Raw genomic sequence first — 14,149 nt, forward strand, 5'->3', positions numbered from 1 at the left:
CAGGCTGAACAACCCCAGCTCTCTCAGCCTGTCTTCATAGGAGAGGTGCTCCAGCCCTCTGACCATCTTCATGGCCCTCTGCTGGACCCATTCCAACAGGTCCATGTCCTTCCTGTGTTGAGGGCTCCAGAGCTGGACACAGTACTCCAGGTGGGGTCTCACAAGAGCAGAGTAGAGGGGTAGAATCACCTCCCGTGACATGCTGGCCACGCTTCTTTTGATGCAGTCCAGAATGTGGTTGGCTTTCTGCACTGTTGCCCGCTCATGTCAAGCTTCTCATCCACGAGCACTCCCAAGTCCTTCTCCTCAGGGCTGCTCTCCATCCATTCTCCGCCCAGCCTGTATTTATTCTTGGGATTGCCCCAGACCAGTTGAAGGACCTTGCATTTGGCCTGGTTGAGCTTCACAAGGTTCACATGAGGCACAAGCCCATGCCACTGCACTGTTTTACAGGCATAGTGGGACAAAGTGATGTATTATGGTACACAGCCAGGTACTATAACACCTTGGGCACACCGCCTCAACACACATGCAGAACGCTCAGCACCCACACACACCCAACTCAGAGCCACAAACTACCATCTCCTAGCAGCGGTCCTTACACCCACACCTGAACAACTCCCCCAGTGCAGCACAGGCACACAGAGAATCTGCAAAAGAAGACACAACTTGGCAGCAGCACACCCAGGAAAACAGCACAACCAAGCAATTGCACATGCGAAACCGGGAAGAGACACCACACACATATGTGAACACAGCAAGAGGAACATGCAGATACAAAGACACGTGCATGCATCCATAAAGAGACTGAAACTCTCTATACACACAAACTGCCATATGCAAAAATACATCTGTATATGTATGAATACATCTGTATATGATGAAGGAAAGGCTGTGGATGTTATTTACCTAGACTTTAGCAAGGCCTTTGATACAGTGTCCCACAGTATTCTCCTGAAGAAACTGGATGCTCATGGCTTAGATGGGTATACTCTCTGCTGGGTTAAAAACTGGCTGGAGGGCCGGGCCCAGAGAGTGGTGGTGAACGGAGTGAAGTCCAGTTGGCGACCGGTCACGAGTGGTGTCCCACAGGGCTCGGTACTGGGGCCGGTTCTCTTCAACATCTTTATCAATGATCTGGACGAGGGGATCGAATGCACCCTCAGCAAATTTGCAGATGACACCAAGTTGGGTGGGAGTGTTGATCTGCTGGAGGGTAGGAAGGCTTTGCAGAGGGATCTAGACAGGCTGGATGGATGGGCTGAGACCAATGGAATGAGGTTCAATAAGGCCATGTGCCGGGTCCTGCACTTGGGTCACAACAACCCCAGGCAGCGCTACAGGCTTGGGGCAGAGTGGCTGGAGAGCTGCCCAGCAGAAAAGGACCTGGGGGTGTTGGTCGACTGTCGGCTGAACATGAGCCAGCAGTGTGCCCAGGTGGCCAAAAAGGCCAACAGCCTCCTGGCCTGTATCAAGAACAGTGTGGTGAGTAGGACCCGAGAGGTGATCGTCCCCCTGTACTCGGCACTGGTGAGACCCCACCTCAAGTACTGTGTCCAGTTTTGGGCCCCCTACCACAGGAAAGACATTGAGGTGCTGGAGCAGGTCCAGAGAAGGGCAACGAAGCTGGTGAGGGGTCTGGAGCACAAGTCTTATGAGGAGAGGCTGAGGGAGCTGGGGTTGTTCAGCCTGGGGAAGAGGAGACTGAGGGGAGAGCTTATCGCTCTCTACAACTACCTGAAAGGAGGCTGTAGAGAGGCGGGGGTCGGTCTCTTCTCCCAAGTTACAGATGATAGGACAAGGGGTAATGGCCTCAAGTTACGCCAGGGGAAGTTCAGGTTAGATATTAGGAAATATTTCTTTACTGAAAGGGTTATCAGGCATCGGAATGGGCTGCCCAGGGAGATGGTTGAGGCACCATCCCTGGAGGTATTCAAGAGAGGAGTTGACATGGTGCTCGGGGATATGGATTAGTGTTGGGTGGTGTGGTGGTGTGTGTGTGCGTTGTGTGTGGTGTGGTGTGTGTGTGTGGTGGTTTTTTGGGGTTTTTTTTTTTTTTTTTTCATTGGTTGGACTAGATGATCTTAAAGGGTCCCTTCCAACCTAGGTGATTCTGTGATTCTGTATTTTTATTGTATTTAATATATTTATTATATGTCCCATATAGATTATATATATTTATTATATGTAGATTTGAGGAGCGGCTGAAGGAACTGGGGTTGTTCAGCTGGAGAAAAGGAGGCTGAGGGGAGACCTTATCACTGTCTACAACCACCTGAAACGACGGTGTAGCCAGGGGGGGTCAGTCTCTTCTCCCAAGTCACAGGCGATAGGACAAGAGGAAATGGCCTCAAGTTGTGCCAGGGGAGGTTCAGATTGGATATTAAGAAAATTTTCTTCACTGGAAGGGTTGTCAAGCACTGGAATGGGCTGCCCAGGGAAGCGGTGGAGTCGCCATCCCTGGAGGTGTTGAAAGGATGGGCAGACGTGGTGCTGAGGGACATGGTTTAGTGGTGGACTTAGCAGGGTTAGGTTGATGGTTGGACTCGATGACCTTAAAGGCCCCTTCCAACCTAGACAATTCTATACTTATAAGTATCTGAAGGGTGGGTTGAAGGAGGAGGGAGCCAGACTCTTTTCAGTGGTTGCCAGTGAGAGGACGAGGGGCAACGGCCACAAGCTGGAACATTGGAGGTTCCACTCAAATATGAGAAGAAACTTCTTTATGGTGAGGGTGGCAGAGCCCTGGAACAGGCTGCCCAGGGAGGTTGTGGAGTCCCCTTCTTTGGAGATTTTCAAGACCCGCCTGGATGCAGTCCTGAGTAACATGCTCTGACATGCTCTGGGCAATCCTGCTTCAGCAGGGGAGTTGGACTAGATGATCTTTATGGTCCCTTCCAACTCTAAAAAATTCAGTGAAATTCAGTGAAATACCCAAGGCGGGCACAACGTGCAGATACACGCGGAAACAAGTGTGTGGACAGACAGGCTTAGCGTGTACCCATGCACACACACACACACGAACACACGCGGACAGGTACAGCCGCCCCCGGGTGTCAATTACAACGCGAGCTGTGGAGTACATACACAGAGACACACACGGACACACACACGCAGCCGCAGCCCGCTCCGATCGATACCGGCCAGCTCGCCCGGCGAACACCGGCGGGGCGGGGGAAGGAGGCGGAGGAGGAAGAGGAAGAGGAGGAGGAGGAAGCGGAAGGGCGAGAGGCGGCCCAGGCGGGTCCCTCGGCTGCTGCAGGGGCCTGGGGGCTCGGCCCGGCCGGCAGGTAAGAGCCGCCCGGGGCGGGGGAGGCCGGTCCGGGTCGGCGGGAAGCCCCTCGGGCTGCGGGGCTCGGGGCCCGCCGGCACCGACACCCGCACCCCGGCCGGGGCGGGCGACGGGGTCACAGCCACGGTCACGCGTGGGTGTCCCCTGCCCACCCGTGGAAACCCGCAGCGGGGTCAGCGGTCCTTGCTAACACACGGGGTGTGATGGCGGAACGCCCAGAGCAAAACGCCCTTCCGTGCCCTCTTACAGCAATAAAAATCCTCCCATTGAAAGCGTCGTTTTCTTTCTCTTCCCGGGCCGTTAAGGCAGGATTTAGGAAATTTAAACGGAAGAAGGACTGAAGGAGAATAAAGGCCAAACCATGTATTTAGCAGAGTGAGACTTAGGTGTCTTTAAAATAAACTGTTGCTCCATCGCAGCGCTAGCGCTAGTTGTAGAAGTCAGTAAACTGACAAAGGCAAGCCGGGTTGGTGTGAATGCAAGAGAAATTAAATTACAGTATTTTCTAATGCACCAGCGATGCCCGGATTATGGGCCGTCAGTCTGCAGTGCACGCTCCGCAGCTGGTTTGTGGAACCATTTTCAAAAGAAGGATTTCGTGGCTTTCGCGTGGCCACCCCAACAGCGCACAAGGGCACGCGGGTGTTGGCGAGTGGGTGTTCAGTTGTCAGCACAGCCGAGAAAAAGCTGTGTTTGCCGAGGGCCATGGTTCTGGTCCTTATCCTGCCGATTGCTTGCACCTTCTCCATGTATATGTATATATATATATGTATAAGTATGCACACGGATACCTGTTTACACATACATGTATGTATATATTTATAGAGCGGAGTCAGGTTCCTTCCTAGGCAAAAGAAGTCACACGCTTGTCAGCCCCTCTGGTGTGACACGGTCTTGGTTTCCTGTATCATCCTTGGCTTTTCCTGTACTTGCTGGAAAAACTCAGCTCAGCATAAACAGGAACGTGCCACCCCCAAAGTTAATGTTTGTGAAAAACTGGGAGACTCAAACGATACTATAAATGTTTGATAAAATAGGTTTAAAATTAAGGCACTGCTTTCACTTCGAAGCATGGCTGAGTCTGCGGAAGCTGAGCTTAAACAACAGTGAAGATACTTTTAAGTTTTTGAAGGTTACTGAAACAATATTAGTGCTTAATCCATGTAAGACCAAGTAGCCAGCTGGATTACTTCCACAAAATGACATTGGGAAAACTGAGAAAAATGCAGAATTTGGGGTCAGTGCTACGAGAAGCAGGTTGCACGCTGGCTATGGGAGAGTTTTCAACCCTGGGATAAACCACGTTTTGAAGTACAGTAATGGTCACTTTGTTGTGTTTTCATGCCAAGGTGAAGATTTTGCATGGCAAGTCTTACTCCGTATGGTCAAGGCTTTGAAATTCCCAAACCTTACAAAACATAGGGGAGTCAGACTGTAGGTGTTGGGGTGGCGGCTGACAGACATCGCACAAATCACTGCTTTGTTCATTGTGTGATTAGGGTGGTTCTGAATTAACGTGGCTTCAGTGAAACTTTCCAAAGAGTGTCTGGAACCAGGAAGAAAGTATCTAGTTAGATATTTTCACTCCAGATGTTTTTTTTCATGAAGTATTAAGCGTGATACGCCTTTTTGTTTGACAACAAGTTCTCCCTCTTAAACATTGGCTACTCTATACACAAAAAAGCTGTGTAAGTGTTAGATACTCCTGTGAGGAGAAATGAACTACAAGTTTTGGATTCTTTTAAAATTAAGAGTTCAGGGTCAAATTTTAAAATACTGAAGAAACATCAACTCTTCATGAATTTTGTTCCTCTGTCAGATTTTCTCTCTGGGTTAAAGCCCTCTGTGGCTGTGAAGTTACTGTAGATTGTTTATACTGTATAGTGACACCAGGCATCTTTTTGAAAGGGTAGTTTTAAGGATTAGGGTTTACCAAACTGGAGTCAAGTCTCTTGAATAGAAAAATCTGACCAATGGGGGTAACTTGTTTTTTCTTCTTCCCTGCATCCTCAGAATGACTACCTTCTGCGTGATGAAACTTTTATGGCAAGCAACCAGAAATGAGAATAGATACGCGAAAAGATTCTTTGGTACTCTTCTGGCACAAACACCACAAAAAAGGGTCTTTTCTCCGTTCTGGATGGTGGTACCTGACCCTAGAAGGTCAGCTGTGTTTGGACTCACTCAGCCATTCTGTACAGCTGAAAAATCTCACACGGAACCAAAAAGGAAAACTGCATTTGGAAGCGTCGGGCGAAGAATTCCCTATCGGATTTTGCACGTAATCAACCAGGATGGAGAGAGCTTAGGAAATATGCACCGAGCAGAGGCACTCAAGCTTATGGATAAGCATGACCTGAAACTAGTTCTCCTCCGTGAGAACGTGGAACCTCCCGTATACAGACTCATGACTGGGCAGCAGATTCACGAGGAGCAGCTGAGGCGCGCAGAGAAGAAGAAAGCAAGTCCGAAAACAGGTACGTACACTGTTGACGCTACACCACCGAGCCCATTGAAAAATGCTGCAGTAAAAGTGGTTTCAGCAGATGAAATCCTCTTACTTGCATTTGTGTAAATCCAAAGCGCTGTCACTGCAGTCCACACTATTAAAGATCTGCAGCGGTGAAAATAAAATTTTGGATTACTCTAGCCTTCCACAGAGAAGCCTTCTATGGCCTCAGGATTTACTATTTTGGCGTCTGCTGGCTTCTTTTTTTTTTTTTTAAATCTATTTTTATTTAAGTGAATATAACTAGACTCTGGTTCCATGAGACTCAATGGATTTCTCTTCCTTTTCTAAGGCATCAAGTGACAGGCAGTTTTTACAAACTGACCATCAGATACACCAATATTATTTTGTCACCAGTAGTCATGAAACATTCTCTTCCTAGCTTGCTGCTAGGGAGACAGAGTCTGAAGCCATTTCTTGTAGAGAGTAAGAGAACAGCTTTTTCAGTATTGAACACTTTTCAGTATTTTTTCTCAAGTCAGCCTGCTCCAGCAGTTTAACAAACTGGGTTTGGCAAAGAGGTTTTAGAAAAGGCACCTGACCTTGTATCCTCTTTTCTTATCCTCAGGCTAACGCAGTATCTGTGCTTTGGGTAGAGTTCTGATTTTAGAGGAGAGCACTTTTGCAGTAGGGAGTTTTTCTGTTCAAGAAACTAAAGATTATTCAAACGGTAACTACTTTAGAGACTCAGTAAGGAGGAAGACACCATAAATTGTTGCAAGGCGTCATACTCCCAGTTGAATATTACACTTCACCATTCAAGTAAACGGGCCTGAGATGAAGAACTAACTACCAAGCTTTTACGTTCAGCTATACTATGTGCAGAATGTAAGAATTTGCACACTAAGTCTTTAATTCCAATGTTTATCTTTGTTAGGCCTGCATTGTGGGTGGTATGAACAAAATTGTAATTAAAATAAAAATACTTTAAGGCTTCTGACCCTGAAGAGACTTCCCTGCGTGCCTCAAACATGCACTCAATCTCCCGCTCACAGCAGTGAGTGTGAGACACCAAGTAGCCACCTTCTGAGGTGAGAGTGGTGCATGCTGAGACGAGATTGGGATGCTCCATGTATGAGAAAGCAGCGCGGGGGAAAGGTGTTGAGCAAAGCACCACAGGCTGTTGAAAGAGAGCAACTAATACTGGTTTATCAGCTGTCGAGCCAACACGGTTTTAGTTCTGTTTTAAACAGGGATGGTTCAGAAGGAGTTATCCTTTTCTTCAGCTATTGCCAAGAATGACCTAGAAACCAAGACTAAACAGATAGCACAGTGGATTGAAAAGAAACACCATGTTAAAATTACCATCCGGCAAGCAAAAGATAGCAATACGGACATGGTAAGTGGAGTCCTGAAAGCTGGACTTATCAATTGCATGTAATAGGTGTACTTGTATTGGCTTCCCCTATTCAGTAGTGGCACCGTTGTTTTTTTTTTTTTAATATATCACATACTGCTAAATTAAGGGAAGGTCTAGGTCCCCTGAAAGTAGTGGTTGCCCCACCTGAAGCTGTTCCTACTCCTTTGCAGCACCACCTTATTAACTGGGCTGGTGAAATTTTCCCATCTATGCCTAAAGCCAGCTCACTTGCTGAAAAGTTTAACAGTACAGTTAGAAAAAAAAAAAAAAAAATCTGCTGTATTTAACTGGATTATTTCAGTAACCTAACTGTTTTTCTGAAGACGCATTTGTGCAATTGTGGCTAAGGTTAGTTTTTCCTCTGCTGTGTGGAGAACTACTGGAACGATGTTCCAAGACGGGCAAAGTAAACTTCTGTAAAGATATTAGGGAGCTGGTGGCAATTTACTGCTATAATTGTGGGGCCTTGAGACTTGTCTTCGTTGTCATTCGGGAAATCAACCTAAGTGTTAGGAAATGGCTTAATCCCTCTGGTGACTTTCCTAAACCTGCTTCTAGGTAAAGAACAAGTGGTTAGGAAAGGACAAGCTGAACTGCTCAAACCAGGACTAGCAACGAGCTGGTTTCAGCTAGTGGCTAAACCACAAGCAGGAGATACTGTCATTACAGAGCAGCCTGAAGTATTTTCTACCTTTGTAAATTTGTGCATTTAGTCCCTATTTTTCTCCTCCTTTTCAGTTTGTGGTTTTTGATCAGATTTTGGAGACTGTCTCTGATAAAGCCACTTATCTTTCCAAGCCAAAACTTACTAGAGAAGGAGTGAGTACCTGTATTTTGAGACACATGTCTGACAAGGAGTTGAAAGCATACCAGAAGATGGAAAAACAGAAAAGCAGTACAGTAAAGAAAGATGAAAATGAAGATCCGGAGTCAAGCGAGTCGCATCAGTGACTTTATGAAGATGTGTAAACAAGATCAATTTCTTATTTAAAAAAAATAATACTATAAATTTAATAAAGTGATTGTTGAACTTTACACTGGTAATTCCATGGAGAAAGTTGTCTCAGTTAACCTTTACTGCAGAGTCAGAATTTCAACAGTTGGTATTTCATGTTCCACGGCCTTATCCATTGTCTTGCTTTCTGTCACAACCACGTCCTTTCCTGGCTGCGTTTTAGGAGGAATGTAGCCGCTCAGACGAGAGGCTAAGCTCCTTTTAGGACGACAACGCTTTGCCTGGCGGAAATAAATCCAGAATTAGCAACTTAACATCTCTATGGAGCGCAGACTACTAAGGTGAGCGGAGGAAGAAGAAATCAATGAATAGGCCAGCACTGCATTATTTAAAGGAGCTTCAGAAGTTAAGCATCTCCCAAATGAAGTAGATAGCTGGCCTGTTTTCCTGTTTGAAGTCCCATTCTAAAACACATAATGTTTACCCTCCTCTGAAGTGACAGAGTATGGTTGAGGAGACTTTTTCAAGAGTATAACTTACTTTTGAGTTCAGCTTTCTCTTTTCAGGATCATGTACAACTGCATGCCTTGCTAGACTCTGCTACAGTTACCAAGAGCAGGGAAAAAAAAAGAAAAAGAGAGTAAGGTTTATCATTCATCGTTTCAGATGACATGATTCAGATTAGAACAGTCCAGAAAATACATACCTTCATTGCAAACACTCTTTCACAACCTGGATGATCACAAGAGAATGGTTTTTTCTCCTCATGAAAAGAGAGGATATGGCTTTGAAGGTTAAATACTGTCGTATAAGTTCTCCCGCATCCTTCTCTTGGGCATCGGCAGACTTCCCTCTCTGCTGCATGTGTTTTTTGATGCTGTTTGAGATAATCTTTCCGTTTAAAAGTTTTATAACACTCGCTGCAAACTATCGGCTCTGAGGGGGAGAGAGACAGGCAGAGTATAAATTAACAGCTTCTTAACAGGAGCTCAGAATCAAACCTTAGTAGTGCTCTAGAACAATGCTAAAATCCACATGAAATGCAAGGAACTCAGAGACTGGAAGAAAATAACACAGTATCAATTATCCAGATACGAAATCCTATATTGTACAATTCCTCATTAACTGGATCACAAAGCAAAGTTAGAATACCAAGCAGCATTTTCATCAGTTAAAGGTCTAGCCAGTCACAACCATTTAACTGATAAAGTGCTAGTAAACAAGTTTGTCTAGACACAACGACAAGCTGATGAAATGACTTCAGCAAGGACTCCTCTTCAAATGATCAATTTGTTTCCTATTTGTTACCAGAAGTTAAGTTCTATTTACTAAAGCATTTGGAGTTTACCTGTATGACTTTCTTTATTATGTTTCAGAAGCTCTGTCCAAGTTTTTCCAGTAAACGAGCAGTTTTCTTTCTTGCATGCATAGCCTGTTGGACAGGACAGATGTTTACAATCACTACAGTTCTGGCAAACACAGTCCAGTTTTACAGTGGGAAATCCACTATTTGCATTTGAAAATTACTGGAAGAAGTCCTTTTTCCTTTGCTAAAACATAATTGAAGCAAGAAGAAAAACTGTATTACCTTCATGTATCTTCTCGTGCCGTTTTAGATGACTTGGAGTAGAAAAGTACTTTCCACAACCTTCATTATTACATCTAGGTATAAAATACACTGGTTTAATTTCTTTCACTGCATCTGTGTATTTTTTGTTCTTTATGTCAAGAACAATTAAAAATGGACAAAATAACCCAAGTTTCTCCCTGCCAAGAGGCAGACTGGCAAAGTAAACATCTATAAAGATGTTAGGGAGCTGGTGGCAATTTACTATTATAATTGTAGGGCCCTGAGACTTGTCTTCATTGTCATTTGCAGAAATGTCTTTTTTATAAAGAATCCATGTAAGACTTATTTTTTCCGTTTACTGTGTGTAGTGAATCAGGTTTCCTTGATGATTCTCTCTACTAATCTGTCCCTCCTCCTGCCTTGTAAAAATAAATTCCATAGTATGTTTCTCATAGAGGACTCTGATCCCCTCAAGAGTTAAAACTACGTATTTCCACATATACAGCAAGTTAAGCTTTAGCTAAAGAATCAAGCCTCATATCATCCCTACGCAGTAGGCTCTTAAAACATACGAGAGACCTAGGAAGTGGAAGATTCAAGTAGCTTGTACAGATCTAGCCAGCAGAGCAGTAGCAGAGCACTGACGGTATTTTTATGCCTGTCACCCAGCCATACCAGTGCACTTCACTGAAATGGAACACTCCTGTAAAGTGCGTTCCACCTGTAAGAAATGCAAGGCTAAACTTCGCTTTCATCAGATCTATACTGATGTGTCATGTAAATAACAGAGTTGCAATGAACAGCTGCTCAGATTGGTGCCCAAGCCTCTCACCTCTTTTAAGCTACTACTCACTTCAATATTAACCAAGTAACTGCTTTTTACTGGAAAACAGCAGTAGCTGCATTTTTCATTACAAACATAAGCTTGCACAGTATTTCAAACTCCCTGAACTCAAAATGGATTTTTTGTTTATTACTTCTGTGAACCTGTAATAAATACTAAGATTTATTAAGCTGGAATGCTGAAGTTACAGAACCACAGGACTGTTGCTCAAAACAGACTACTGGGCAAAGGACTAATACAAGAAATGTACTTGGAGCCGTGACTACAAGTTCACGGAATCCTCACAGTTGGAAGGGACCTCTAGAGATCATATAGTCTAACTCCCCTGCTAAAGCAGGATTGCCTAGAGCACATTACTCATGACTGCATAGAGGTGGGTCTTGAAAATCTCCAGAGAAGGGGACTCCACGACCTCCCTGGGCAGCCTGTTCCAGTGCTCTGTCACCCTCACCGTAAAGAAGTTTCTCCTCATATTTAAATGGAACTTCCTATGTTCTAGTTTGTGCCCGTTTCCCCTCGTCCTATCACTGGAAACCACTGAAAAGAGTCCAGCTCCATAATCCTTCAACCCACCCTTTAGGTACTTGTTCATGCCAGGTTCTTTTTTTTTGTTTTGTTTTTTTTTAAATGCTCTATCAATTAAAAGGTTGAGAAAAGACACCTGTTTTCATCAACAGTGTTTAAATGGAATTGTTAAAGTTCATTATGAAAATTATCCACCTACTTGAAAGGAGGTTCATTGGTGTGGTGACACTGATGAACTTTAAGTTGCTGATGCTTCCTGAAAGACTTGTTACAGCCTTCAAAGTCGCACTATTTAGGAAATTAAGTTATCATTAGAGGCCAAATAATGACAGCCCAGTCCACATGTTTGCTGAAATCCCAATCACAGTATTTGAACTGATACAAGTACCACATAATAACAATTGGTAGTATTTCACTAGATACACAACAAAGCTTGTCTAGCCTCCACTTTGCAGTATCAAAGGTAATTACTCACCACATACTGCTTTTGCTGATTTTGATGCTTGCGCTCAACATGCTTCTTTAAATTTGATTTTGTTCCAAATTTCTGATTGCATCCATCAGCTGTGCACCTGCAAATGAACTACATTTATTATCACTTCCATTGATTTGTTTCCTAGGCAGATACAGAAATCATTGGATAAGAGGAATACATGAAGGGTAACCAAAACTCACAATCCAAACAAAAATTTATCTTAAAGACATGAAAAGCCAGAGGCTAAATTCCAATCAAAAGCCACAGGAAAACTTATCAGAAGATATTTTTAATAACACACATAGGAATTCCTAGCTCCTAATCCATGACATGCAGCTATTAATGGCTTAGTAACAGGAGATAACTGCCCTTCCTTCTTTTAATTCTGTATTCTGGGAAAAGAGCTGCCCATTCCTTGAAGCATCTATTGTGGATCACTGCCAGACAGGAGGTTTTAGGCTAAGGAGATTCTCCACATCTCACCCCGTGTGCACCGTTACCAGTGCTGTGAGTACTGTGATGAGTGTTGTGAGTACTATTATGGCAGTACTCATGATACCAAAGCTAGGCAGGCATGCTCTGCACCACCCACACACCCATTTTAACTCCCCTTCATTTCCATAAGGACAAGCATAATCCACTTTAAGAAGTAAACTTGGCCTTACTCAAAGGGCTTTTCTCCAGTGTGCGTAAGAAGGTGTCGAGCGCGGTGGAAATCTCTGGTGAAACCTTTACCACAGCCTTCATAATCACAAACATATGGCCTCTGGAAAAGAGAAAGAGGATCGTTCAGAGATGACACCCCACACCTCGGCTGTTTCCAGGAGGCTGCCTTCAGCAGGCTGCCCCAGCGGCAGTATTTCAGAATGTTACGATTTGAGGAACCCGTAACAATTTATTGTCATTTAGACAATTATTCTATCACCTGATGAGCCCTCCCGGAAAGGGGAATTGGGAAAAAACAAGGAAATTCAAGGGTTGAAATATAAATAGATTTAATAGAATAAGATCAAATAATTAATGTTAATAACACTAAAGAACCAATACTGATACCAACACCAATGCAAAATACACAAGGATTATACACAGCCCATTCTATCATCAGGAAGCTGTGTGCTCCCAGCAGTGGAGAGCAAATGTCAGACACTGACACCGCTACAGCTTCTGGAGGAAGGGAAGGCCCGGCACGGGGGCAAGGAGTTCTCAGGATCGCAGCCATCAAGAGAGAGAGAGAGAACTCCTCAGCAAACTTTCTAATTTATATTGAATGTGAGGTGCATGGTATGAAATAACCCTGTTGGGCAGCTTGGGTCAAGTGTCCAGGTCTCGCTCCTCCTCATCCCTGCACCTGGCAAGGCTTGAAAACACTGAGACCTTGAGTCCTACATACCAGAGCTGGCTATAAAGTAAATATTTCCAGAAATTCTGACACCAAAGTCTTCTAAAAGTGCAGTTTTCCCAAGCATTAGAAGAGAAATTACTGAAAAGCAAAATTACTGAAGAAATCAGTCCCGTGTCGCTCAAACCAGGAGACACAATCCAGCGCCCGACGCCGCCCCGCCTACCTCAGGAGGTGAAGCAGCCTCCCGACGCCCTGGGGATGGGGCCCCGAGCCGCGCAGGCCGCCCCCCGCCTGCCGGGCACCTCACCTCCCTCCCCCGACAGGGAGGCCCGAGCGGGAAACCCCCGCCGCTCCCTCAGGCCCAGCGCCGCCCGGCTCGCCTCACCTCTCCCGTGTGCCGGCAGAGGTGAGCGTCCAGCCGCCAGGCCTTGTTGAAGGTGGCGTCGCAGTCGGGGAAGGAGCAGATGAAAGGGCGGGCGGGGAGCGCGCTCCCGCCACCGCCGCCACCGGGCGCGGCCCCGCCGCTCTGCTGCGCGCTCCCCGCCGCCGCCTCCCCGGCCATGCCGGAGGGCACGTGACCGGCGCACCGCCCGCCTCCCCTCCCCGCGCGAGCGCATGCGCGGTGCGGGGCAGGGGCCGGGGTGGGGGGAGTGGTGGCGGTGGCCAGGATCAGGCGAGGCCGGCGCTGCGGTGCTCCGGCGTAGTGTGGCGGTGGTTGTCCTGCCCGGCCCGCCGTCGGCTGAGGGGCTGCGAGAGGTGCACAGGGCCAGAGGGCTTGATCCCGAGAGCGGCCCGGGTCCGCGGGCCCGTCTCCGTTACCTCACGCGCCAGGCACAAACCCCCTGCCGCTGACCCGTGTGGAGCCACCTCACGCACCTGAGGAGATCTGGCCGTGAAAGAGAATCGTAGAATCATAGCCTAGGTTGGAAGGGACCTTTAAGATCATCGAATCCAACCATTAACCTAACACTGCCAAATTACCACTAAAGCATGTCCCTCAGAACCACTTCTACGCATCTGTTGAATACCTCCGGGAATGGTGCCTCAAACACTTCCCTGGGCAGCCCATTCCAATGCGTAATAACCCTTTCAGAGTAAAAATTTTTCCTGATACCCAATCTGAACCTCCCCTGGCACAACTTGAGGCCGTTTCCTCTTGTCCTATTGCCTGTGACTTGTGAGAAGAGACCGACCCCCGCCTCTCTACAGCCTCCTTTCAGGTAGTTGCAGAGAGCGATAAGGTCTCCCCTCAGTTTCCTCTTCCCCAGACTGAACAA

At 46.1% G+C, this 14,149-nt stretch overlaps 2 protein-coding genes across 3 annotated transcripts; one reads left to right on the forward strand and one right to left on the reverse strand.

Moving 5' to 3' along the window:
* The first annotated feature begins 3,191 nt into the window (after window positions 1–3,191).
* On the forward strand, window positions 3,192–10,137 carry MTIF3 (mitochondrial translational initiation factor 3). 2 transcript variants are annotated; one of them, XM_074146318.1, is made up of 4 exons: window positions 3,192–3,290; window positions 5,306–5,769; window positions 6,995–7,140; window positions 7,900–10,137. In XM_074146318.1, exons 2-4 carry the CDS (start codon window positions 5,307–5,309, stop codon window positions 8,110–8,112), a joined length of 822 nt encoding a protein of 273 aa, XP_074002419.1. In that variant the 5' UTR covers window positions 3,192–3,290; window position 5,306; the 3' UTR covers window positions 8,113–10,137. The 2 variants fall into 2 exon arrangements, with proteins under 2 accessions (XP_074002419.1, XP_074002427.1); XM_074146326.1 differs by having other exon boundaries at window positions 3,219–3,290; window positions 7,960–8,195.
* GTF3A (general transcription factor IIIA) lies at window positions 8,102–13,458 on the reverse strand. The gene is made up of 9 exons (XM_074146306.1): window positions 13,258–13,458; window positions 12,196–12,296; window positions 11,531–11,627; window positions 11,255–11,343; window positions 9,705–9,778; window positions 9,465–9,548; window positions 8,823–9,052; window positions 8,657–8,716; window positions 8,102–8,397 (listed from the first exon to the last, which is right to left on the reverse strand). The coding sequence occupies exons 1-9, from the start codon at window positions 13,432–13,434 to the stop codon at window positions 8,236–8,238; spliced, it is 1,074 nt and encodes a 357-aa protein (XP_074002407.1). The 5' UTR covers window positions 13,435–13,458; the 3' UTR covers window positions 8,102–8,235.
* Window positions 13,459–14,149: the final 691 nt, after the last annotated feature.

Source organism: Numenius arquata, chromosome 1 (genome assembly GCF_964106895.1).
Source record: "Numenius arquata chromosome 1, bNumArq3.hap1.1, whole genome shotgun sequence".
Classification (NCBI taxonomy): Eukaryota; Metazoa; Chordata; class Aves; order Charadriiformes; family Scolopacidae; genus Numenius; species Numenius arquata.